Source organism: Mus caroli, unplaced genomic scaffold (assembly GCF_978045245.1).
Source record: "Mus caroli unplaced genomic scaffold, Mus_caroli_1 scaffold_7, whole genome shotgun sequence".
Lineage (NCBI taxonomy): Eukaryota > Metazoa > Chordata > Mammalia > Rodentia > Muridae > Mus > Mus caroli.
The window spans coordinates 114,772,542-114,799,353 of NW_028227262.1; the positions used below are offsets into that span (position 1 = coordinate 114,772,542).

General features: G+C 38.0%; 1 protein-coding gene and 1 non-coding gene across 5 annotated transcripts in view; both read right to left on the reverse strand.

Annotated features, from left to right (window-relative positions):
* Nucleotides 1-26,812, reverse strand: part of Agbl3 (AGBL carboxypeptidase 3) — an 87,852-nt gene that overhangs the window by 57,092 nt on the left and 3,948 nt on the right. For 3 of the 4 annotated variants that reach the window (XM_029478388.1, XM_021164428.3, XM_029478387.2), the window contains exons 4-8: nt 21,064-21,249; nt 13,273-13,380; nt 8,739-8,877; nt 7,147-7,923; nt 3,458-3,626 (exon numbers count right to left, since the gene is read on the reverse strand). In XM_029478388.1, the coding sequence (XP_029334248.1) occupies nt 3,458-3,626; nt 7,147-7,923; nt 8,739-8,877; nt 13,273-13,380; nt 21,064-21,249 (1,379 nt within the window). Of the gene's footprint in view, nt 1-3,457; nt 3,627-7,146; nt 7,924-8,738; nt 8,878-13,272; nt 13,381-21,063; nt 21,250-26,812 lie in introns of those variants that run through there. The other variant, XM_085840740.1, reaches the window with a different exon arrangement.
* Nucleotides 26,319-26,425, reverse strand: LOC115031457 (U6 spliceosomal RNA). Its single transcript, XR_003837077.1, has one exon. It is a non-coding gene; the product is annotated as a U6 spliceosomal RNA (small nuclear RNA).

Genomic DNA, 26,812 nt, shown 5'->3' on the forward strand with positions numbered 1-26,812 from the left:
GAACTCAGGACCTCTGGAAGAGCAGTCAGTGCTTTTATTCGCTGAGCCATCTCTCCAGCCCTCTTCTACACAGATTCTTGAGCACTGAGAGTGTGATGCAGACATGTCATTAAAGGATGAGCATCACAAAGTCTCTTAATCTCTGCATGTTGACCTGTAGTGGGTTTCTGTGCTATTTGGCATCTAATGGAGGAAGCAGCTTCTCTGATAGGGTTGAACAATATAAGGATCCATGAGTATAGCAACGTGTTATCAGGAAAGGTTGTATTGCTATGCCCACTTAGCAGAATAGTAGTAAGTTTCCTCCTAGGGCCCATGTCCTTGTTAGCACCAGGTCCTCTTTGGCACATGTTACCACATGATTATGGAGGCAAGAAAAAACCTGTGGGAGTTCATTCTCTCTGGCACTATGTGGGTCCCAGGTGTCAAACCCAGATCATTAACTTGGTAACAGGTGCCTTTTCCTGCTGAGGCGGCGTCCTTCTAGTTAGTGTAGTATTTTAAATATGGCATGGCAGTCTCTGTCTCTTTTTAGTTTATCAATGTAATTTCTGAGAATATGGTATAAGTCTCATAAATGTATTACTTATAATATATGTAACAACCGTTTAATGTTTTATAACAACCCATGATGAAGCGTCATCAAGTCACTAAAACCCCGAGGTTCTTGAGTAGCGGATATCCACTAGGATATCCCTTTTATTGTGCTTGGCTGCTCAATGTGCAGGAATTAATCTTCAATTAGTCATTTTTGAAATCTTTCTCTTTCTGGTCAGTTTTTGGGAAAGTTTTATCAGTTTTAATTGAGTTTTCCAGTATAAGCTCTGTTTTATTTATTCATTCATCATTTCTGTTTCCAACATCACCATGGTAGCTAACATGTGCCAAAGAGGACCTGGTGCTTAAAAGGACATGGGCCCCAAGAGGAAACTTACTATTATTCTGCTATTATTTTTTTAATTTATTATTTTTACATTCCATATTTCATTTCCCCCCCAACCTCTCATCCACCCTCCGACTGTTCCACATCCCACACCTCCTCCCCACCCCTTATCTCCTCGTGGATTATCTCCACTCCCCATCCCACCTCTAAACTCCCTGGGGCCTCCAGTCTCTTGAGGGTTAGGCACATCATCTCTGAATGAACAGACCGGGCAGTCCTCTACTGTATGTGTGTTGGGGCCCTCATATCAGCTGCCTGCTTGGTGGCTAATATATTTTTTTTTGTCTGTTTCATTCTGCTTGTTTTCAGTTTAGTTTGTTTTCCAGTTTCTTACATAGAAACCCAGATATTGACTTGAAATATTTTATTCTAAGTCTTTGTTATGGCAAATTTTAATCTAAGCACTACTACATTAGCTGAGTTTCAGAATACTTTATATGTAACATATTTCTAATCTTCCTTGAAATTTTCTTTGGCCTCTTTAGAATGTAGTTTAATTTCCAAGAGTTTGGACACATTTTTCTTCTTTCATTGATTTCTAGTCTATTTCCATGTGGTCAGAGAACATACTTTATGATTTGAATTCTTTCTAATTTGTTAAGATTTATTTTAAGGCAGAAGCTGGTCTGTCTGTATTGATGACCATTCAATGGTCATTTACATGTATCTGATGGGGATTTGATTTGTGCTTACATGGGAATTCACATGTCCACTGCGGATCCAGGCCAACAGTTGGTGTTTTGACTGATCAATAAAGAGCAAGCGGCCAATGACTGGGCAGGAGGACAGAGGTGGGACTTTTAGGATTCCCCAGTAAGAAATAGGGAGAGGGAAAAAGGGAGTCCACCATGAGAGGAGAGTAGGACAGACCATGCTGTGAAGGAGCAGGAGGGTGAGACAACTGAAATGTACGTGCAAAGGGAAAGCGGCCTCATGGGAGGACTGCCCAGAAGGAAATAAGGCAGCAAAGATAAAAATATATATTTACAAAATATTAACTCAGGAATACTGGAGGGGAGGGTGTGCTAGCTGTGGGGAGGTTTGGAAGTGCCCAGCCCTTGAACTAGTTTGGCCGGATTAAATATAAAGGTTGCATTGCAAGTCTTTCGTGAATCCAGAGCTCTTGGGTGGGTGTAGAGCCACATGCACACCCGCTAGGGGCATAGAGTGACCCTTTATTTACTGCACCATATATCATGTATCCCACTCTTCAGCAGAGTTGTTCTGTAACTGTCAAATTCAGTTGGTGTTGGTCAGTTCTTACATAGCTCACCTGTTTTCTACCTACCTGTGTTTCCTGAGAAAAGCATTTCAAATCTCTAATTCTGCCCGCAGATTTGCACAATTGTTGTAACGAGAGATGTTTCAGATAGAACATAGAATTGGAAGTGTCTATATTTTAAGCAACCACTGTATTAGATGGAATATATGGTTAAATGTAGAGTGGTTGATTATTGTGTTCAAGAAACTGGTCCATTTCATGTAAGGCACAACTAGTTAGAGATTGAAAACTTTAACTTGTTACTAAATATACACTACAATATCTTAATGAAATGGGATCATTTTAAAGGAGCAATGAATTATACCTATGGGCTTACTTTCTCTGATCTTCCCTAAGGGATAAATATTCTTGGAGCATCAGCCTGGTCCTTCTATAAATAGCTATTCCTATCAGACCATCCTTTCTTTTTGGTGTGTTTTAGCTCCAATTATCCTAAGAAAGCCTTTATTTCCCAATACATCCTTATAATTAAAGTGCTTGGTTAAGAACTTGAAGTCTACAGGGTTTTGTTTGCTACATTAACTTGTTTCTCTAAAACAGTAAAGTAATTTTTAATACTCTGGTAACTGAGCAGCTCCAACATTTTCAGTGTTTGCAAAAATAAATATACTGTATTCCCTTCTAATTCTATGTAGTTTTGAATATTGGTCATTAAATTTTCTTTGAAAAGTTTTGATAAATTATTGTAAATTTTGTAAGATCATGAACTTTAGTCTTTTTAACTTACACATTAAAAAGATATTTTAAAAAGGTCTTGAAAGGGGCTGGTGAGATGGCTCAGTGGGTAAGAGCACCCGACTGCTCTTCCGAAGGTCAGGAGTTCAAATCCCAGCAACCACACGGTGGCTCACAACCATCCTTAACGAGATCTGGCTTCCTCTTCTGGAGTGTCTGAGGACAACTACAGTGTACTTACATATAATAAATAAATAAATAAAATTAAAAAAAAAAGGTCTTGAAAGTGATAATACAAATGACAAATAGAGGAAACTTCAGAAGGTAAAATAGTGCTGGTCTTAGAATGAGGAATCTTTGTTTTCTTTTTTTATATATTTTCATGTTATTTGGCCATTTAACAGTTCCAAATAGTAATTTTTTTCATGGTCAATTGTAAAAATGAGTCCAAAGAACTAAATAAAAAAGCATATTAGCAACTAAAATGGCCTACTTGACTTTTTTATGTGAGCAACAAACATTTACTAAAGGGAAGTTAAACTCTTAAAGGTACGTACTATATTTGGGCAATTTTTGCTCAGCATGAGTGGAAAGATCCGTTGCTGTAAGTATAATCCTTTTGTTTTAGATCTGCTGCTACCATCACAACCATACATGAAAATGTTCTGTTTCCTACTATGGCCATGAAGATCACAATATAAAATAACCTCTCGTTTCTCCATTAACCTATGAAGAAGAAAAGGAACAAATCACTAAATTTTACCCCTGAATTTTCTTCTATAGATACGACTATAGATTTACAAATATAATATCCAAATAAATAAGTAGACCTTAGCTTTTACTACTTATGTTCTAGTTTTCCATAAGGACACATTTCTCCCACTCCCAAGACTCCTAGCAGACCTCTCTGCTTTGTACTGTGGTTTCTGTTGTACTCAGAACACAGACCGCCCTTCCGTAGACCATTACCTTAGCATGCATTGTTTTTGACTAGAGTTGTCCTCCCTCATCATTTAGTGTTCTCAGCCTCCAGAACAAGCTTTGTGTCTCACTGCTGCCCGCCCAGCAGCTCGGTGCAGAACTGAGATGGCTCTGGAACTCAGCAACCCTTAGCTGTACCATTGCCGTGCCACTTGTCTAGGAAGTTTTGTTAAGTTTGATATTTAAGCTTGTTAAAGAAGGGAAACGTTTAGAAATCATCTACTACAGTGCTGTGCACACAAGCACCTAAGGATTTGTTGAAAATTGAGTGTTCAGAACTTGGTGCTGGAAACAATGAATAGTTAAGCTCTGAGATAGCATTCTGAGAAAAATGGTACTAAAATTTAAACTGAATTTTTCTTGTAAAATTCTAATAAATATTGAAAAGAAATTATCGTGTTTTCCTTAAGAGGACATGATTTATCTGTATGACTTAGCACTCACTTATTTTAAAGTAAAAATTAAGCCTTTCAAACTGATGAAGAGGACTGTGAGGCGAGACTAACAGCCGTGCATGGCAATAGTGTTGTGAGCATTTGTCACTTTTGTCCTAGTTTTGGCTTTGTATGGCATTTCTATATCACAATCAAAATTGCATATGTTACCTGTTATATCTAGAATATTAACTACTAAAAAATTAGCAATGGTATTGCAAATAGATATTTATAATGAATCAAAAATCACTTTTACTAAAAGCAATGGTTATAAAATTTAAAAATGAAATTTGATGTGCATTAACTTACTGATTTTATTTGATAAAATCTAATTAACATAAAGGGATCAACACATCATTATAAGTTCTTAGAATACCAGCTTATAAAAGCATTGCTATCAAGTTTAATCCCTAAATATGAAGCATACCATGTATTTTTAAGTATAATATTCACAAGTTTGGTGATATTTCAGTTTTCTATAAGTGCATCAGTAGAGACTTATACATCTATATAGTTAATTCCAAAAGAAACATTACCTCTGAAGTAAAGAAGAATATTAATATTTCTTCCCTTACATTAATTAAAATAACAGTTTAGATTTTTTTTTGTCCAAAGGTAATTAAGTATTATAAATATTTTGTATTAAGCATCATCCTAAGTGTTTGCTTTAAGTATACTTCATATTGTCTGTACTTCTATCTGCTCGCTTTCTACACATATGTGACCGTCTTCTTGTTTTTCTTGCCTGCTTTTGATTAGTTTTATGAAAGGTATTTTTATTTCTTACAATTCTTTCAGAAATTATTGAATTGGCTCCTTCTTTAACCTTTCTACAGGGCAATCTGAGAACTGAGACATTTAAATTAACTTCTATACAGACAAGCCAAATTATATTGGCTTGTAATCCATCATGTGTCAGACCAGGAACTCTTAATGTTAAAGATCATTAATCGGACTTCATAGATGATGTATTAAACATTCTGTCTTATATTTCATTTAAAAATAACTAGATTGACACAACAGCTGGAAAAACACTGCTCTCATCTACTCCTTTTGCAGTTTCCTTTCTGTTAGCAAATCGCACAACTCTACTATGCTCTTGAAAACAAAGAAACCAATCTTGGCACATTTCTCTTTTCTTTTTTAATTAGATATTTTCTTTATTTACATTTCAAATGTTATCCCCTTTCCTGTTTTCCCCTCTGAAAACCCTCTCTCCCTCCCTCCTCCCCTCCTCCTGCTCCCTGACCCACCCACTTCAGCTTCTTGGCCCTGGCATTCCCCTACGCTGGGGCATAGAACCTTCACAGGACCAAGGGCCTCTCCTCCCATTGATGACTATCCAGGCCAACCTCTGCTACATATGCAGCTGGAGCCATGAGTCCCACCATGTGTACTCTTTGGTTGGTGGTTTAGTCCCTGGGAGCTATTGGGGTACTGGTTAGTTCATATTGTTGTTCTTCCTATGGGGCTGTAAACCCCTGGACACATTTCTAACATGAACTAAGCTCCCAATTTTATTTTAGTTTCATTAGTTTTTCCATGAATGTCCTTAATTCTATGCCAGAATAAATCCAGAATACCACAGTACATGCAGTCAGCTGTTTTTACTGTTTACATCTCCAGGATAAGAGAAACCACAGGTTACTCTTTTGTAATTTAAACATTCCCCCCAAATAACTACAAGGATGCCTGGAATCTACATATAAATGCCATATAAAAGCAGGGTTTCAGGTTCTTATGGGGTTTTGCACTTCTTACTTTCCAAAGCAGATAAAAAAGAAATTATGTGAAAGTGAAAGCTGAGGCTAGATTGTCTAAGACAATCAGAGCCACCCCAGGAACTTCGACCCTTTGTGTGCATCTGGGAGGAGCTGGGGTTCGTCAATTTCTTAACAAGTACCTTGCATTTATAATTGTGAGGAGAAAATTGGATTACAAGATAGCAATATCAATAATAGAAGTTGTTATTATAACTAAATAACTGAATATTTATGTTTTCATATCTATATAATTTTATTAACACCTTTCTTTTGCATGTGAGAGTTCCTATGAATACATTTAGAGCTATCAATATTCTGATCTTTATTTGTAATTTATGTGTAATACTTTTCTCATTTAATCCTCCCATCTTCAAGATACTAGTCCCACTCTAGCGATGAGGAAACTGAGACTTAAGCTAGTTTTAAAATTGCACAAGGGTGTACAGTTAGCAAATGATACAGCATCAATTCTAATATGATAAGTTTAAGTCCCAGACCTATGGAATGGGTGTTCTGTTTCCAACAGACTTTCTATTCCTGATTGTTATTACCTGAGTCTATCAAATAATTTTGCTTCAACAAATACTTGAGAACTAAATTGATCTTACCACTCTAAATTTAGAAAACTTAAAGGATTCATTTTTTTTTCTGGGAGCAAATGAGACTATTATTCATGAAAATGTAAATAACTATACCAACTACTATTCTAAGGACTCATCCAGCACTGTTTGATTGGCATAATGCCAGAAGGCCTTGGTTAGTAGTTAATTTTCATATATAAATGATAAAAATACAAGGCTACTATAAGCTCTAGTAAAAAATTGAATTTGTGATATGCAAACTCATAGATTCATGAAGCCAATGAAATGTTCTGGGGTCTATTTCATCACTGAAGGGAAAGAGTTTTGTTTATAATGCAGAAGGGTGTAGGATCAGAGTGGAAAGAAAAAACTGCTTATGAACTATCAAGAAAATTTAGAGTAACAGAAATGAATGGAATTGTGTGAGCAAATTCCTTATTACTAAATTTACTAATTAAGCAGAGATGGAATTTGAAGATTACTTTACCTATTGATCATGTTCCTTGTATACCAAACAGAAGGGAAAGACTCCTTCAGGAGCGATGTGTAATTACGGTTTAAATCCCGGCCAGCTAAGGAACATCGGTAATTTCCCACAATCACGCCATCTGGATTCAGCATGGGTACCACCTTGAAGATGAAAGTGTCCCGAAGTAAGCGTGCATCACTTGAGTCTCCTAAAATATAATCCAGGAAGCCTTTCATGATCCAAGAGCTGTTGGTCTCTCCTGGATGGACCCTTGCAGTCAAAATCACAGCCTTGCGCTTTGAGTCACTAGTCTTCAAGGGAGTAGTTATTGTCAAGACATACACCATGTTCCTAGCAAGCGTGTGACACAAGACACGTATTTTACAAAACTTTGATCTTACTGGGTCACTGTTGATGCCAGACAGGTATTCTTGAAGGTTGGAGTAAGTGTATGGATAGCAGTGAGCAAAGTAGCAAGTATCCTGGCTGTGTGGAAACTGAAATGTCCATGTAAGAGAAAAAAAATGGCGCCCATCTTGCCCAAGGTTATTTTTATAATACTTGATTTGGTCTCCTATTCTCTGCCAGCCAATGTTATGGGTTTTGGCCTCTTTTTCAGAATAGAACAGTGGCTTCATACCCCGATTGTAAAGACTAGCAGGCTTGGTAAAGTTGACAATAGTGAATCTGTAGACTATTTCTGCTTGGGTATTAGTGACCTGGAAATAGTACCACTGAGTGTGCTTATTTGTGAAGAGGTCTGGGCGCACAGTCAACTCGTATTCATGATCTGCACTAATACACAAAAAAGGAGGGGAAGAGCACAGTGAGAATATAAGAATGGTATTTCAGTTTAAGATACACTAGAAAAATAATCTTATTTTTTATCTATTTTATTCTATAGTCATAGAAACTTTTTGGGAGGAAACAATGTATATTTAGAATCTGACAGCAAACAACCACATACACTTTGAAAGTTTTATTTCACGAGAAATTGATCATAATTTAAATAGGTAGCCTTAGCATTCATTCACAAACACAGACATTCAATAACACTTTATAGGTTTCAATACAACTATTTCCTAGAAAATAAATGGCTAAAGAGTTATTGGAACTGAAGAAAAATATCAATGTTTGTTTTTGTTTTTACCTTCAAGCACATTCTAATAATTCTCATTCTATGGGTATAAAATAACTATTTCTAAGAGAGGTCTGAAAGTACACGTAAAGTAATACAATTACATAGATTGAAAAATTTGAACTCCCAGTTAAAAATGATTCTGATAACCATCTGTACTCTAAACCTAGTCACTGAAGACACTTAATGAAGCCAAAACACTTTTCACTATAATATTTTTTTACATACTAATATTTTCTGGCTGTGACTTTTCCTTACCAAGTAACTTTTTATAAATGCCCATATATGTAGAGTTATAAATACTGGCCTAGGAATGGCTAAAATAAATGTAAATCCTTAACACCCATAGTTAGCATTTATACTTTGAGAATTATAGTTAGGTAATTGATACTAAAAGCTTTAATGTGCCTAATTCAGAAAACAGTAAGTAGCTAACAACCTACTTCCTCTAATAAAAATAATTAAAACCTACACTTTGACTACCTTCTGTAGATTACCACTCTCAAACCTTGCTTCAAACACCAGCGTGTTATCACAGTTATCCACAGGTTGTTTCAAGGATGTTCGGTTACCCCCAACTCGGGAATACACAAAACAGGGCTCTTTGTAAGCTGGGGAGAGAAGACCAAATCAGTGACAGTAAGACAGCCAAGTAATTTCACAGATGACATGTTTCTAAATAATCCACAGATCAGAGAAGTGCATCACAGGCAGATTACACAATATTTTGAGCATAATGACAAAACACATACTACATCAACATTTATGGGCTGGAGTAGACACTGTACATAAGAAAGCTTACAGCTTTGGATGCTGGGTTTTAAACACTAGACAGATTTAAAATCAGAGACCAAGTTCTGGATTCTGCTTAGGACACAACACTAGAAGGTGTATTTTCTTAGTCTTGGAACAGTAAAAATACTACTGTGAGTAAATTTTCAATGCTTTTTTGAACTACTGAAAGTTCTGTTGTCTGTGGTTGAAGGACAAATTCCCACTTCAAAATCTAAGGAAGACCCTTCTAAAGGAGAGGTGGGTTATAATTGCTGGTTTATTCTGTGTTGACCACAATGAGGAACACTCACTTAGAAAGTTAATTATTGAGGGCTGTCTAGATGGTCAGTGATTTTGAGGCCATTCTGCTCTTGGAGAGAAGCTGAGTTTGGTTAGCAGCACTCACAAGCATTAGGTGGTTCACACTGCCTGTATCTCTAATGCCTGTACCCCCACTACACCAGGACTCATGTGCACACATCCACACAAGAGACACAGAACTTAAAAATAATGCATCTTTTAAAAAGGTTTAACCAGTCATCAAAAGGTTGAGTATGGGCTACAAAGATAGAGCAGACTCACTGAGAAGATATGAAGGATATATGGGCATAAGGGAATTTAAAGTTCTCTTATGGACATACCCAGATATTCACAAAATTTTTTTCTGAGAAAGCATTTACAATGTATAAAACCCTACCTAGATCATCTCTCCCTCTTCCTTATGTAACAAACCACTAAATTCTTGAGAAGTAAGGACAATAAACATTGTTAGCTTTAGGACACTTGTATTTATATGCAGTATCTGGGAAAAGAAAACTGTTTCCAAAATCCCAAATCCTGTACTACTCTGCAATAGGCTGGGATTACCAGATGGAACCAGATGTTCGTTGCTGACACTGGCATACTGCAAAGGCCTTCTGTCTGAGAATTAGGGACATGGTGCATGACTAAGGTTTAATCAGAACCACAGAGTTCACCCTCTGTCTCCCCAAAAGTCTAACAGGCCATGAATAAAAAGTAACAAGGACTTTTTAATGGGAGAATACAGAGTTCAGAGAGAATTTCCCTACAGTGTAAAAGAAGGATATGAAGTTAAGAATGATCCAGAACTGAGAAATATTCTCTGCATTATTCTAATGGTGATGTAGGGGATCTGAACCCTGAGGAGCTATAAAGGTAAGAAGACTAAAAAAATGTCATACCAGCTTCATCCCTAACGTGACTGAATCAGCAGCAGCATCACACCTCCTCATATACTTAAAGACTTAGACCCTGGATTTTTTTTTCAGTTTTCACACATAAAAATTATTTGCTTTTCTTTACCACCTAGATAAGATCTCCAGTTTCAGCAAGAGGATTTCAACACATATATATTTTCATGAACATACACAGAGAAAACACTACAGACATGAGTCAAGATGGAAAACTACATAAGCAGTCTAATATAATGAAGATGCTGGCTCTATCAGGTAAAGACTTCAGATGGATTGAGTGAGTTAAGGACCAAGCATAAAAGAATGTGCAAGATCAGATGGAGATGTAAGAAAGCATTGGATTGGATAGAATATCACAATGAAAAACAGTAATGTAAGCTGAAACTGCCTCTGATGAGCTCAGCAGGAAATACTCAACAAAATGACAATGGTGAACAGAAACAGCCAAAACTCAAGCAGGAGTTTCTAACAACAAAAGTAACATGAAGCAAGCACAATAAGCTTGCGTTCCTATGATCCAAGAACTGTTAGACAGTACCAAGTTACCTAATATCCTCATGACTGAAATCCTAGGAGAGGGTTAAGCAGAAAAGATGTGTGAAGAAACAATAGTTGAGATTCTGACATTAGTCACTGACACCAAAACAAAGTTTTTAACAGCTCAAGTGCCAAAATACGAACATACATGATACACCCCATAGTTCAACAAGAAGCAAGGCCCAAGTGAAGGTGCTTAAATCCCACTTAGAAAGGGGAACAAAACAGTCATGGGAGGCAGAGAGAAGGAAACTGGAAGGTAGAGCAGAGGTGGGGGTGAGGGGTGGGGGTGTGGGGAGGTTGGGAAAGGAGAGGAAAAGGGGAGAAGATCAGGTATGAGGACAGACAGGAAAGAGGCCCAGAGTGCCAGGAATGTATTTATTTTAAAGTTGTTTTGTTTTTTGTCTTTTTTTTTTTTTTTTTTGAGACAGGGTTTCTCTGTGTAGCCCTGGCTGTCCTAGAACTCACTTTGTTGACCAGGCTGGTCTCAAACTCAGAAATCCACCTGCCTCTGCCTCCCAAGTGCTGGGATTAAAGGCATACGCCACCATACCTGGCACTAAAATTGTTTTTTATTTATTTATTTATTTTTTATTTTTTTAATTATTATTTTTTTTTTTTTTGGTTTTTCGAGACAGGGTTTCTCTGTATAGCCCTGGCTGTCCTGGAACTCACTCTGTAGACCAGGCTGGCCTCGAACTCAGAAATCCGCCTGCCTCTGCCTCCCAAGTGCTGGGATTAAAGGCATGCACCACCACGCTCGGCTGTTTTTTAAAGAGCTATTTATTTTTATATGTGTATTTGAGTGCCTGTGTGTATATATACACTTTGTGCATGTCTAGGTCCATGGAAGCCAGAAGAGGGTATTGTATCCTTTGGAACTAGGGTTACAGGTGGTTGTTAGCTACCCAGTGTGGGTGCTGGAAATTGAATAGGGGTTCTCTGCGAGAACAGCTGAGTGTTCTTAGCTACTAAGACATCTCTCCATCCACACTTACTTTTGAGACATGTTTTACAGTGTAGCTCAGACTGGCTTTGACCTTGCTATCCTCTCACTCAGCCTCCTGAGTGCTAAGATACAGGCAGGAGCCATCAACACCAGCTGAACGTAGAAACTTTTATAAAGATATATATTGAAAAACTTAAGGCAACCACACAAAACCAAAACAGGTATATGTACATAAGTAGCTTGGATAAATAGAGCCAAATATATGCCAATTAATCTCAAAAGATAAAACATAGTAAAAATAAAAAATAATCATGAAAAATACAACACAGCAAGATGGTAGGTATTGATCCAATTGCATCAAAAACTATATTGACTGTAGTAATTTAAAAACAGATCTTCAAACTATGTAAAAAGCAAACCACAGATATATGCCTGTATGTACCCAAATAAAAAATAAAGGAAGAAATCATACTCAAAATAAAATTATGGGGCCAGGCATGATGGTTCATGCCTTTAATCCCAGCAATTGGAGAACAGAGGCAGATGAAAATTTTTGATTTTGAGGCCAGCCTGGTGTACACAGTGAATTACAGGTTAGCTAGTGTTAAATAGTAAGACCTTGCCGCAAACAAAACAACAAACATTTTCAATGATGGGAAAAGATATAGTATTTAAAAAAGAAAGCTTAAATGGCTGTTATATTATCAAAGTATCCTGCTATGGATGAAGCTACACCATCAGGTCAATATATCAACAGCACAGAACAAATTGCCTAGAAACAGATTGATCACCTCAGTGATTGGATATATGTAAATATGTGATTTCTGGGGTTGTCTGATTGACTGACTGTAGAGAAACAGTCCGTGTAAATGTTCTTTGGCATGCTTGCTTGCCTTCTCAATATGCATGCCCCTGAAGCTATTTTAATATATAGAAACAATAAGACCCCAGGCTCTGACGATGGAATACTCCTAAGGGACAGGTTAGGAGCCTGGCCCAGACTTCTGCTGAGCTTTAGCATGCAGTGTCATAAAGGCAGATAAGGCTTTTTCATTTGTAGAGTTCTCAGAGTATCAATGCTGATCTTATGGTTAAAAACTCTTTCCTGGAATATAATCTTGGATCTTATTGTCAATGTGGACTATATTCTTTTCTTTCAAAGATGGTAACATAAAAAAAAAATCACCAGACAAGGATGAAATCAATGGAAAATCATCTGACTGACCTTTACAAAGGTGATCTGCAGATAGAGAATAATAATTTTGCAGGTAACATTACCAGATTTATATTTGAAAACATACAAAACATTCTACATTTAACTCTCTATTTTAATGAACAGCATATTTTAAAGATGTCTTCAATAACTCAGATAGCACTAAACACTTGAATTGATATGTAGCCATCCTTTTTAAGGCAACAGGAACTTCCTAGTTACTTGGAAGTCCCTTGATAGATAAGAAAACAAGCCTAACTAAGACATCAAACCAGACACCAATCATATTTTACAGCAATGTTTTAGAGTGTATGCTCACCATCTTCAGCTAAATAAACCACAGTCTCTTCCTTGGAGTTTGGGTAGACAGGTTCTATTTCCATGCCCGTCGGGACATACACTGGCTCAGGGACAAAAGGAGTCCATTCTGGAAAAAAGAAGGGGGCATTGTTTAAATATGACTTCAAATAGATTATTAACATATGCTCTCAAATCACTAAATGATATATACATAGCCTAACATTTAATGTTTTATGTAGAGCTACAGTTTTACCAAGGATTGTTGACAAGTAATAACATTTTCACACTGTAACACAACTCATGGCTGGATGTTCTGTATCACTATTTCAGTACCAGTTATTTTATGTTCATAAGCTCTACAGTACAGTTTCTATTTCTCTCGTCCTTCATTCCGTTTTTATCCCATCTCTGAGTATATTGCTCATTCCACTTTTTGCTTTCTGCTTTGTCTGCAGCCTTTTGCTTGGTAATTCCTTAATCTTATAAACATATTTATGGTTTTTCTCTCTCCGGAAAGGGTGAATATTCTTAGACAAATTTTTGTGGGGATTAAACTGACTCTATAGATTACTTTGGGGATAACTGATGATTTTCAGAGAATGAGCCTTCCAAATTATGAATACACTATCTCTCTCCATATTAGTTACCTTTTAGTTTCTGTGATCCAAAGGCTGTGAGAAACTTAAAAGGATTTCTTTGGGTGTGGTTTCAGTGTGTTCATCCATCGTGGCGGGGAAGGCACTGTCTGTAGAACAGCTCACTTCATATCACTGAGAACCACGGATCAGAGAAGAGACACTGGTGCTCAGCATGCTCCTTCCTTTATTTTATCCAGTTCAAAAGCTCATGCCATGGTGCTATCTACCTTAGGTGGGTCTTTCCAGGCTCAGTCAGTCCCTTCTGAAAATACCCTCTATTTCCTTAAATCTTTAAAATATCTGTATTGTTAATGCTTTATGGTTATATAGAAGACTTCTATGTCCTTTGTCAGATTTATTCCTAGGTGTGTTGTTTTCTAACTTATTTTGAAGCAATTGGATATATAACTTATTTTGAAATAATATGGAAAATGTGCCAGAATTGTTTCCCCAAAATACTTAGCAATGTACTAAATTCTTATTACATTCTTATTAAATTTAGTACTAAATTCTTTCCAAATACTTGTGCACTTCCAATAAAGAAGAAATCCTCCTCGATAGCCATTAATACAACCATCAGTATTATTAATTTTAGTTTGTTACTATTGTATAATCCTTAGGGTCCCAACAGAGATTTTTGTCAGTTGTAGCAGAAGCAAAAGGAATCACTTTAGAATTGCACATTGCACTTAATTATGTTTTTATTTGTCATTTAAAATCTTGAAATACAGTCCCACTCTGTATTTCAGGCTGACTTTGAACTTAAGGCTCTTCCTTTCCTACCTCCTGATGCTGCAATTATAGGTCAGTGCCACCACAATGGACCTCATGCTGTGTATTTATCATCTTTCAATCTGGAACAGTTTTTTTAGTAATTACATGAGTTTGACAGTTCTGAAAAGTATAGTCATACTTCCAATTTCAGCTAAGAGATGTGTAGAATAAAGACAGAATATCACCCTTGCCCTTACAATAAAAACAAACTAGAGGAATCCCAAATTTATAGACTTTACTGCAGTTGCAGCCTGAAGTTTCAGGCTACCTAGGTATTCCAAAATCTAGAAAAACACAGGTGGGCATTTAAAAGATAAAAGCAGACTCAGAGCACCTGCCTGTCTAAATGCAGCTGACTCCATGGACTGTTAAAAGGGCATGCATGGCCACAGACTTTTTTTGTTTTGTTTTGTTTTTTTGAGACAGGGTTTCTCTGCATAGTCCTGGCTGTTCTGGAACTCACTTTGTAGACCAGGCTGGCCTTGAACTCAGAAATCCACCTGCTTCTGCCTCCCAAGTGCTGGGATTAAAGGTGTGTGCCACCATGCCTGGCTGGTCACAGGCTTTTAATGTAAATCATGTTTTGGTATTATATCTAGAATCCATTTTTTCCCCTTTATGTTTCTTCATATAGCCTTAAAATTTTGGCTCTTATATTTAGATTTTGATACAATTTATTACTTGGTGTTAGGTGATAAGGGTCAAGTTTCATTATTCTGCAGGTAGTTTATCCAGTTGTCTCAGCACACTTGTTAAGATTACTCTCTTACTGAATAGTTTTGTGACCACTGACGTGTAGGTTTATTCTGTTTCTGCTTGTTTTCTTTTGAGGACAGGGTTTTCTGTGTGGCCCTGGCTGTCCTGAAATGTGCTCTGTAGATCAGCCTGGCCTTGAACTCAGGGATATGCCTGTCTCTGCCTCTTGAGTGCTGGTATTAAAGGCATGTTCCACCATGCACACTCAGCAATTCTGTACTTTTAATTTTATCCACTTTCTGTCACATATCCCAATGATAAAATAGTTCCAAACTGTTAAACTGTTAGTTTAAATAAAATTTGAAAGTCCTCAATTTGGTTTTCCAAGTTTTATTTTGCTTTTTGCTATTTAATGTTTGTTGAGTTTCCACATAAATTTTAGGACCAATATGTTAAGTTTTACAAAGCAATTAGTTGGTATTCTAATGAGAAATGAATTGTTCCTATTTGATTTCTGCTGTTGTGATAAAGCACCGACTCTTAGTAGAGGAAAGGTGTACTTATCTTACAGTTCCAGAGTTCCAGGTTATCATAAGTCTATCACTGAGGAGAAGATGAAGCAGGAACTTAGGTGGCTAGTCACATCATTTCCACATCAAGAGCAGAGAGGAATGAACACATGGATGCTGCTTACTTTCCAGGTTGCTTATGCTCAGCTAGCTTTCTTCACTTATAGCCCAGAGAATGGTGCTGTCCATAGTAGGTTGGGTCTTCCCACATGAGCCAATTATCAGACTCCTACAGTTGTTGACTGATCTAGGCAATTCCTCCACTGAGGTTCTCTTTTATTTTTTGATGCTACTTTAAGTGGAATTATTTTCTTAAGTTCCTTTTTTTTATGGTGTTCTATCTGAAGACCCAGCTATACCACTCTTGGGCATTTACCCAAAAGATACCCCACCATGCCACAGGGGCACATGTTCCACTATGTTCATAGAAGCCTTATTTGTGATAGCCAGAAGCTGTAAATAACCCAGCTGTCCCACAACAGAAGAATGGATACAGAAAATATTGTTCATTTACACAATGGAATATTACTCAGCTATTAAGAATGAGGACATCCTGAGTTTTGCAGGCAAATGGATGGAACTAGAAAATACCCTGAGTGAGGTAACTCAGACCCAAAAGGATGTCCATGGTATGTACTCACTTAAGTGGATATTAGTCAAAAAATATGGAATTCCCAGGATACACCACAGGACTCAAGAAGACAAGCCTGAAGGACCCAAGTGAGAATGCCTCAATCCCACTTGGCAGGGAGAAGCAATCAATCACAGGAGAGAGGGAGGGACCTGGGTGAGAAAGGTGACAGGGAGAGGGGAACATGATCAGGTATTAGGGGGTGGGGTGGGTAGGACTGAAGCCCCAAGGGCCAGCAAAAAGAATTGGATTGAAATAGGCAACTTTGGAAGGTTGGTGGGGGAACCTTCTAGAATGTATCAGAGACCTGGGAGGAGAGACTCTCAGGACTCAAAGGGAGGGACCTTAGATGAAATGTCCTTCAGTGGGGAGAGGAAATTTGTAGAGTTCACCTCTAGTAGAAAGATAGGGCATTAAGTGGAGGGACGGGGTTGCCATCCCACAGTCAAAAACTCTGACCCAGAATTGTCCCTGTCTGAACTAACTGCAGAGACAAAAATGGAGAGGAGCCTAAGGGAAAGGAGGTCCAGTGACACTATCACTGATGCTATGATGTGCTTACAAACAGGGGCCTATCATGATTGCCCAATAAGCAGCTCAAAGAGTCAAATGCAGATATTTACACCCAACCAATGGACAGAAGCTGCTGACCCCTGTGGTTGAATTAGGGAAAGGCTGGAAGAAGCTGAGGAGGAGGATGATCCTATAGGAAGGCCAGCAGTCTCAACTACCCTGGACCCCCAGGATCTCTCAGACACTGAGCCACCAACCAAGCAGCATATACCAGCTAATCTGAGGCCCCCAACACATTTACAGCAGAGGACTGCCAGGTCTTGACTCAGTGAGAGAAGATGTACCTAACTTTCAAGAGACTGAAAGCCCCAGGGAGTGGCTAATTCTCAAGAGACTGGAAGCCCCAGGGAGTGGGGGCATCCTCTTAGAGATGGGGTAGGGGGTGGAGGAGGTATGGCATGTCGAACAGTCAGAGGGTGGACCAGGAGGGGGATAAAGTCTGGACTGAAGAGACTAAAGAATAAATTTTGAAAAATGAATTTGGAAGCCTCAACAACAAAGTAGATTGAGAATACAGAATTGCATCCCTTCTGCCTGTTCTGTCTATATTTGTATCAGTATCTGCACTTCTATCCCTGTCTACACCTCTATCATCTTTATAGCTCTATCCAAATTTTCAATTTTCCAAGTACCTTTTAAAAAAAGATCATTTTCCCCACTTCAGTGTGTTTTTGGTGCCTTTGCTAAAAACAAACAAACAAACAAAAAGAAAAAACCAAGCCCCCTCAAGTAGGCTGTAAATAGATGGCTTTCTGGATCAGCTCAGTTTCCCCCAGTCTGTGTCTGACTCTGACAGCACTATCCAGTCTGTACTGCAGTGATCAAGCTCAGGACCTGCACAGGCATGTGAGCTGCTTCCCAGTTCTACCATGTTGTTTTATTTACTGTAACCTCAGAGTTTATTTTGAAATCAAGTTTTGTAATATTTTTAAGCTCTGCTCTGAAACCCATTAAGAAGGTACCAACTAAATTATGGTTCATTTACTTAATGGAAGCTAATATAATAATAATAAAAAATGGTGTACATGAACTAATATGGAAAGACTTTCACAACAGACAACTGTATATACAACTAGGCCTGGGAAAAGTTCTATTTTTATCTACATGGTAGACTGGATGTCTAGCTTTGCTCTTGGCTAATAAAAGGATAGTAAGATTAGTAGATGAACTGTTTAAGGTTTTAGACTGCCCTGGTAACCCTAAAAACTTTATTAACATATGCCCTTCATTTGGCAGTACAGTTAACCAAGCTGTTTTAACGTCATGATAGCAGAAGCAGAAAAACTTAGTTTCTGAGGAAGAGAGATTCACTGCAAGAAATTAATGTTTTAACCAAAAGAAGTCAAGTGTGTGTGTGTGTTGCATGTGCACATGCACATATACATAAGTGTGAATTAAGACTCTAGGAAGCTTGTACCTGGATGTCTTCTAGGCTGCAGCATTTTCCAGAGGCTCTTTGTTTTTGTTGTACCCTTCCTCTGCCTTTAAATAAAAGTGATCTACAAGCAGAGCTCTGATTAGTCTTGTACACCCTGTCAAGTATTTAAACTTATTTTAAAGAGCATTTCCAAAGGAATGTACAAAACCATGGAAAACAGACTTTCTGAAATAGTAGCAAGTAGGGAAAATTGTCAAAGACACCTGGGAACAAATTTCAATTCTTCCTGCATAAACTTCAATTCTTCCTGTGTGGATGTTGCAGTTTAATAACCTGTAAAGTCTTCACATATTGCAGGACACAGACTGAACAACAACATGGCACAGCCCCCAAATAAAGCTCTCAAGATGCACAAGTTGTCACTAGTAGCTTTGAAGCTTCCCTCATGACTGGAGATCTTGGGAAACCAATGCTGGGAAAGGCTACAACTGCACTTGTACCATGGAACACACACACCTTCAATCAGGATGGAAGCTGGGCTCACAAAGCTCAAATTCTACTTAACATGTAAGAAACCTGATATATGGCACCAGAGAATTCAGCTATTCCTAACAACAGGAGTTTGGTAAGAAAATATATTTAGAATTATTAGAAGCCAGAAATATAACTGTTCTAATCTGAAAGCATAAAACTGGAAGTATTATAAAGTAACCAGAATGTAGAGACTTTGTTCATCTTGAGGCACTGATGTTAATCACTAAGGACCAAATAAAGGTTGAGAATGAGTGCTAGAAACGCAAGAACAGGATGCACCAAGGATGCGAAAGTGAGCTGTCCAGCTAGAGAGAGGCAAAGTTGCTAAGTGGAACCAGCAGAGGGTAGAGGAACCGTGGGAAGCAGTGATACACTGAGGCGTTATTTCCCTCTTCTCTTTGCGTCTTCCCTCTGTCTCATACTCTCACCATTCTCATAGGCCACAGGAGAAGCAGGAGGGGTGTTTCTTCTCCACTTCATTTCCCTTCTCACTGATACAGCTACAAAAATTCGGTTATGAAACAGAAGCAGAGCATAAAAACAATTTCATGAACAAAAAGAAGGGAACTATTAGAGGAGACGAAGGATGACAGAATTGAAAGGCAAGCAGGGGACACCCTGAACTACGAGAAATAAACACTGACGACATGTCTGTAAATAAGTCGTGCTTGTAAGCACAGGTTTTTTTTTTTTTTTTTTTTTTTAGCATTTGTTAAATTACTTTTTTTCTTCTCTTTTATTGGATATTTCTTTATTTACATTTCAAATGTTAACCCCTTTTTTGGCTCTACTCTCCAAAGCCCCCCCATTCCATCCCTTCCTCCCCCCTGCTTCCAAGAGGGTGTTCCCCCATCCCCCCACCCACTCCTGATGAATTCTTAATGTATTTCTAGACCTAAAATTTGGAAGTTGGGAGAAAATTTTGCATTCTTCTCTCTAAGCAAAACCACTATTGCTCTTGCTTCTGTGTCCCCCCTCTGTTGACTACTTGTCTTGCTATGATACTTATATATCTAGAACAGAATAACGTAAGAAGAAAAGTTAGTTTTTAAGACCTCCCTGAGTGGCATTTAATTTCAGTAGGCTCTGTAATAAGTACAGATTGCTTTTGATTTATCCAATCACAAGTATTTTATTAGAGTTCTACATGGTAATAGCATATGTGGGCTCTACAGTCAACAATGGAGGAATAGCAGCAGAAGGTATAGAGCAGTGGGGATGTCTGTGACCGTCTTTACATGCACTGTCTTTGACTACAGACAAGTCTATGAGCTCTTTCTAGGACAGTAGAAAACAAATATAAGAATGCACACAAAGAAACAGCACCAAAACTCCACTTTACACAGGTCTTCCGCAGTCCATCAATGTCTACTGAAGAAAACAAACAGTAAGTGGTAAAGAAAAAGGCAGACACAAAGGGACTGAAGAAAATAGACTGGGGACCAGGGTGGGAGAGCAGAAATGAGTGCAATTGTAGTTCATGAGTACTCTGACACATTGCCATAGTCCCAGAACATCTGGATATGATAGTCATGTCTTTTGAAATTGTCTAAAACTAGTATAGATATAGGATTTTTGTTTATTTGAAACAGGTTCTGGTGATATACAGCCCAGAGTAGCTTGAACTTGCAATCCTCTGACTCAGCCTCCTGTGTGCTAGAATAACAGATATGTGTCACTATGCCCAGCTCTGACATACATTTTAAATCTTTCTAGTTAAGAACAGTGAAGTGTGAGTAATCTGAGTTGAAATGTCCACAAGTATAAAATGCATACCAGATTTAGATGACTTTGTGCAAAAAGAAAGTGAAATATTTTTGATATAGTTTAATTAAGTACAACATATTTGAAAATTAATTCCACTTTTAAACTTATATAGCTAGTAGGAAATTTTTATTTATACATGTGGTTTATATTATACTTCTGGAATGCAGTTGTTATATCATTTGTGTCTTCATTAACATCAAGATTGATAAGTTTGCTAATGTCTGAATCCCCAAAACTTCTAAAAACATACCAATATGCTGGACTTTTTCATCAATGACCTCACAGTGGTATGGCCACCGTGTTGGGCTCAGTGGACCAGAAGAAGAGACACCATATAAATCTCGTGGTCCGCGAAGGCGTGGTACCCATCTTCCTAGCTGATACTCCAATAAAATTTGTGTAGTCCGAGGGAAGAATGGGTCACCAACAGAATCAGCTGAAAAAATATTCAAATACAGTCATGAGTGACCAGAAGGAAAACACCAATTCCTACATGAAACGTATAGTTCTTTTCCTTTTAACCTACTTAATTTATGCATATTTATAGATATCATTTTAAGTATTTAATAATTCAGGATATAAGAACTATCTAAATGAAATTTTGTATCAACTGATCTTCATAATAGCTAGGAATGTTTGTTAACCTATGTAATACTATTTTACAATGATTTCTTTTTTTTTTTTTTTAATATTTTTATTACATATTTTCCTCAATTACATTTCCAATACTATCCCAAAAGTCCCCCATAGCGCCCCCCACTTCCCTACCCACCCATTCCCATTCTTTTGGCCCTGGCATTCCCCTATATTGGGGCATATAAAGTTTGCAAGTCCAATGGGCCTCTCTTTCCAGTGATGGCCGACTAGGCCATCTTTCGATACATATGCAGCTAGAGACAAGAGCTCCAGGGTTCTGGTTAGTACATCATGTTGTTCCAACAATAGGGTTGCAGATCCCTTTAGCTCCTTGGGTACTTTCTCTAGCTTCTCCATTGGGAGCCCTGTGATACATCCAATAGCTGACTGTGAACATCCACTCCTGTGTTTGCTAGGCCCCAGCATCGTCTCACAAGAGACAGCTATATTTGGGTCCTTTCAGCAAAATCTTGCTAGTGTATGCAATGGTGTCAGCGTTTAGAAGCTGATTATGGGACGGATCCCTGGATACAGCAGTCTCTAAATGGTCCATCCTTTCATCACAGCTACGAACTTTGTCTCTGTAACTCCTTCCCTGGGTGTTTTGTTCCCAATTCTAAGAAGGTGCACAGTGTCCACACTTTGGTCTTCATTCTTCTTGAGTTTCATGCGTTTAGCAAATTGTATCTTATATCTTGGGTATCCTAAGTTTTGGGCTAATATCCACTTATCAATGAATACATATTGTGTGAGTTCTTTTGTGATTGTGTTACTTCACTCAAGATGATGCCCTCCAGGTCCATCCATTTGGCTAGGAATTTCATAAATTCATTCTTTTTAATAGCTGAGTAGTACTCCATTGTGTAAATGTACCATAATTTCTGTATCCATTCCTCTGTTGAGGGACCTCTGGGTTCTTTCCAGCTTCTGGCTATTATAAATAGGGCTGCTATGAACATAGTGGAGCATGTGTCCTTTTTACCGGTTGGGACATCTTCTGGATATATGCCCAGGAGAGGTATTGCTGGATCCTCCGGTAGTACTATGTCCAATTTTCTGAGGAACCGCCAGACTGATTTCCAGAGTGGTTGTACAAGCTTGCAATCCCACCAACAATGGAGGAGTGTTCCTCTTTCTCCACATCCTCGCCAGCATCTGCTGTCACCTGAATTTTTGATCTTAGCCATTCTGATTGGTGTGAGGTGGAATCTCAGGGTTGTTTTGATTTGCATTTCCCTGATGATTAAGGATGTTGAACATTTTTTCAGGTGCTTCTCTGCCATTCGGTATTCCTCAGGTGAGAATTCTTTGTTCAGTTCTGAGCCCCATTTTTTAATGGGGTTATTTGACTTTCTGGAGTCCACCTTCTTGAGTTCTTTATATATATTGGATATTAGTCCCTTATCTGATTTAGGATAGGTGAAGATCCTTTCCCAATCTGTTGGTGGTTTTTTTGTCTTATTGATGGTGTCTTTAGCCTTGCAGAAGCTTTGTAGTTTCATGAGGTCCCACTTGTCAATTCTCGATCTTACAGCACAAGCCATTACTGTTCTATTCAGGAATTTTTCCCCTGTGCCCATATCTTCAAGGCTTTTCCCCACTTTCTCCTCTATAAGTTTCAGTGTCTCTGGTTTTATGTGAAGTTCCTTGATCCACTTAGACTTGACCTTAGTACAAGGAGATAGGAATGGATCGATTCGCATTCTTCTACATGTTAACAACCAGTTGTGCCAGCACCATTTGTTGAAAATGCTGTCTTTCTTCCACTGGATGTTTTTAGCTCCCTTGTCGAAGATCAAGTGACCATAGGTGTGTGGGTTCATTTCTGGGTCTTCAATTCTATTCCATTGGTCTATTTGTCTGTCACTATACCAGTACCATGCAGTTTTTATCACAATTGCTCTGTAGTAGAGCTTTAGGTCCGGCATGGTGATTCCACCAGAGGTTCTTTTATCCTTGAGAAGAGTTTTTGCTATCCTAGGTTTTTTGTTATTCCAGATGAATTTGCAGATTGCACTTTCTAATTCGTTGAAGAATTGATTTGGAATTTTGATGGGGATTGCATTGAATCTGTAGATTGCTTTTGGCAAGATAGCCATTTTTACAATGTTGATCCTGCCAATCCATGAGCATGGGAGATCTTTCCATCTTCTGAGATCTTCTATAATTTCTTTCTTCAGAGACTTGAAGTTTTTATTATACAGATCTTTCACTTCCTTAGAGTCACGCCAAGATATTTTATATTATTTGTGACTATTGAGAAGGGTGTTGTTTCCCTAATTTCTTTCTCAGCCTGTTTATTCTTTGTGTAGAGAAAGGCCATTGATTTGTTTGAGTTAATTTTATATCCAGCTACTTCACCGAAGCTGTTTATCAGGCTTAGGAGTTCTCTGGTGGAATTTTTAGGGTCACTTATATATACTATCATATCATCTGCAAAAAGTGATATTTTGACTTCATCTTTTCCAATTTGTATCCCTTTGATCTCCTTTTGTTGTCGAATTGCTCTGGCTAGGACTTCAAGTACAATGTTGAATAGGTATGGAGAAAGTGGACAGCCTTGTCTAGTCCCTGATTTTAGAGGGATTGCTTCAAGCTTCTCACCATTTACTTTGATGTTGGCTACTGGTTTGCTGTAGATTGCTTTTATCATGTTTAGGTATGGGCCTTGAATTCCTGATCTTTCCAAGACTTTTATCATGAATGGGTGTTGGATCTTGTCAAATGCTTTTTCCGCATCTAAGGAGATGACCATGTGGTTTTTGTCTTTGAGTTTGTTTATATACTGGATTACGTTGATGGATTTCCGTATATTGAACCATCCCTGCATCCCTGGGATGAAACCTACTTGGTCAGGATGGATGATTGTTTTGATGTGTTCTTGGATTCGGTTAGCAAGAACTTTATTGAGGATTTTTGCATCAATATTCATAAGGGATATTGGTCTGAAGTTTTCTATCTTTGTTGGGTCTTTTTGTGGTTTAGGTATCAGAGTAATTGTGGCTTCATAGAATGAGTTGGGTAGAGTACCTTCTGTTTCTATTTTGTGGAATAGTTTGTGAAGAACTGGGATTAGATCTTCTTTGAAGGTCTGATAGAACTCTGCACTAAACCCATCTGGTCCTGGGCTTTTTTTAGTTGGGAGACTATTAATGACTGCTTCTATTTCTTTGGGGGATATAGGGCTGTTTAGATCATTAACCTGATCTTGATTCAACTTTGGTACCTGGTATCTGTCTAGGAACTTCTCCATTTCATCCAGGTTCTCCAGTTTTGTTGAGTATAGCCTTTGGTAGAAGGATCTGATGGTGTTTTGGATGTCTTCAGGATCTGTTGTTATGTCTCCTTTTTCATTTCTGATTTTGTTAATTAGGATGCTTTCCCTGTGCCCTCTAGTGAGTCTGGCTAAGGGTTTATCTATCTTGTTGATTTTCTCAAAGAACCAGCTCCTTGATTGGTTGATTCTTTGAATAGTTTTTCTTGTTTCCACTTGGTTGATTTCACCCCTGAGTTTGATTATTTCCTGCCGTCTACTCCTCTTGGGTGAATTTGCTTCCTTTTGTTCTAGTGCTTTTAGGTGTGTTGTCAAGCTGCTAATGTGTGCTCTCTCTAGTTTCCTTTTGGAGGCACTCAGAGCTATGAGTTTTCCTCTTAGAAATGCTTTCATTGCGTCCCATAAGTTTGGGTATGTTGTGGCTTCATTTTCATTGAACTCTAAAAAGTCCTTAATTTCTTTCTTTATTCCTTCCTTGACCAAGGTATCATTGAGAAGAGTGTTGTTCAGTTTCCACGTGAAGGTTGGCTTTCTATTATTTATTTTGTTATTGAAGATCAGCCTTAGTCCATGGTGATCTGATAGGATGCATGGGACAATTTCAATATTTTTATATCTGTTGAGGCCTGCTTTGTGACCAATTATGTGGTCAATTTTGGAGAAGGTACCATGAGGTGCTGAGAAGAAGGTATATCCTTTTGTTTTAGGATAGAATGTTCTGTAGATATCTGCCAGATCCATTTGATTCATAATTTCTCTTACTTTCACTGTGTCCCTGTTTAGTTTCTGTTTCCATGATCTGTCCATTGGTGAAAGTGGTGTGTTGAAGTCTCCCACTATTATTGTATGAGGTGCAATGTGTGCTTTGAGCTTTACTAAAGTTTCTTTAATGAATGTGGCTGCCTTTGTATTTGGAGCATAGATATTCAGGATTGATAGTTCCTCTTGGAGGATTTTACCTTTGATGAGTATGAAGTGTCCTTCCCTGTCTTTTTTAATGACTTTGGGTTGGAAGTCAATCTTATCAGATATTAGAATGGCTACTCCAGCTTGTTTCTTCATGCCATTTGCTTGGAAAATTGTTTTCCAGCCTTTCATTCTGAGGTAGTGTCTATCCTTTTCTCTGAGATGAGTTTCCTGTAAGCAGCAAAATGTTGGGTCTTGTTTGTGTAGCCAGTTTGTTAGTCTATGTCTTTTTATCGGGGAGTTGAGTCCATTGATATTAAGAGATATTAAGGAAAAGTAATTGTTGTTTCCTGTTATTTTTGTTGTTAAAGTTGGCATTTTGTTCTTGTGGCTGTCTTCTTTTAGGTTTGTTGAGGGATTACCTTCTTGTTGTTTCTAGGGCGTGGTTCCTGTCCTTGTATTGGTTTTTTTCTGTTATTATCCTTTGAAGGGCTGGATTCGTGGAGAGATAATGTGTGAATTTGGTTTTGTCGTGGAATACTTTGGTTTCTCCATCTATGTTAATTGAGAGTTTGGCTGGGTATAGTAGCCTGGGCTGGAATTTGTGTTCTTTTAGTGTCTGTATAACATCCGTCCAGGATCTTCTGGCTTTCATAGTCTCTGGTGAAAAATCTGGTGTAATTCTGATAAAAAATATGGAACGCTTCACGAATTTGCGTGTCATCCTTGCGCAGGGGCCATGCTAATCTTCTCTGTATCGTTCCAATTTTAGTATATGTGCTGCCGAAGCGAGCACTACAATGATTTCTTACCCATACTTACAAAATGTCTGCTTCTTACAGCTTCCCTAGCAAATCATCTAAATTCCTCCCTGATTTTACTTAGTAATGGAGGGTGACTAATAACAATAAGATGAAACAAACCCTTTCTTTGTCAAGCTGCTTTTGGTCATAGTATTGTGTCACAGCAATGGAAACCCTAATGATGACACATGAACTTAGGAGCAATTATCTTAAAAGTAGTTTGTTTTAGGATGGTGGTAACACAGACAAGTAAAAAGGCTTTAACATTCATATTGAACTGGGTTAGATATGTAAATATTTCCTGGAAATATTTATTTATTTTCTTTTTTACTAGATATTTTCTTTATTTACATTTCAAATGTTTTCCCCTTTCCTAGTTT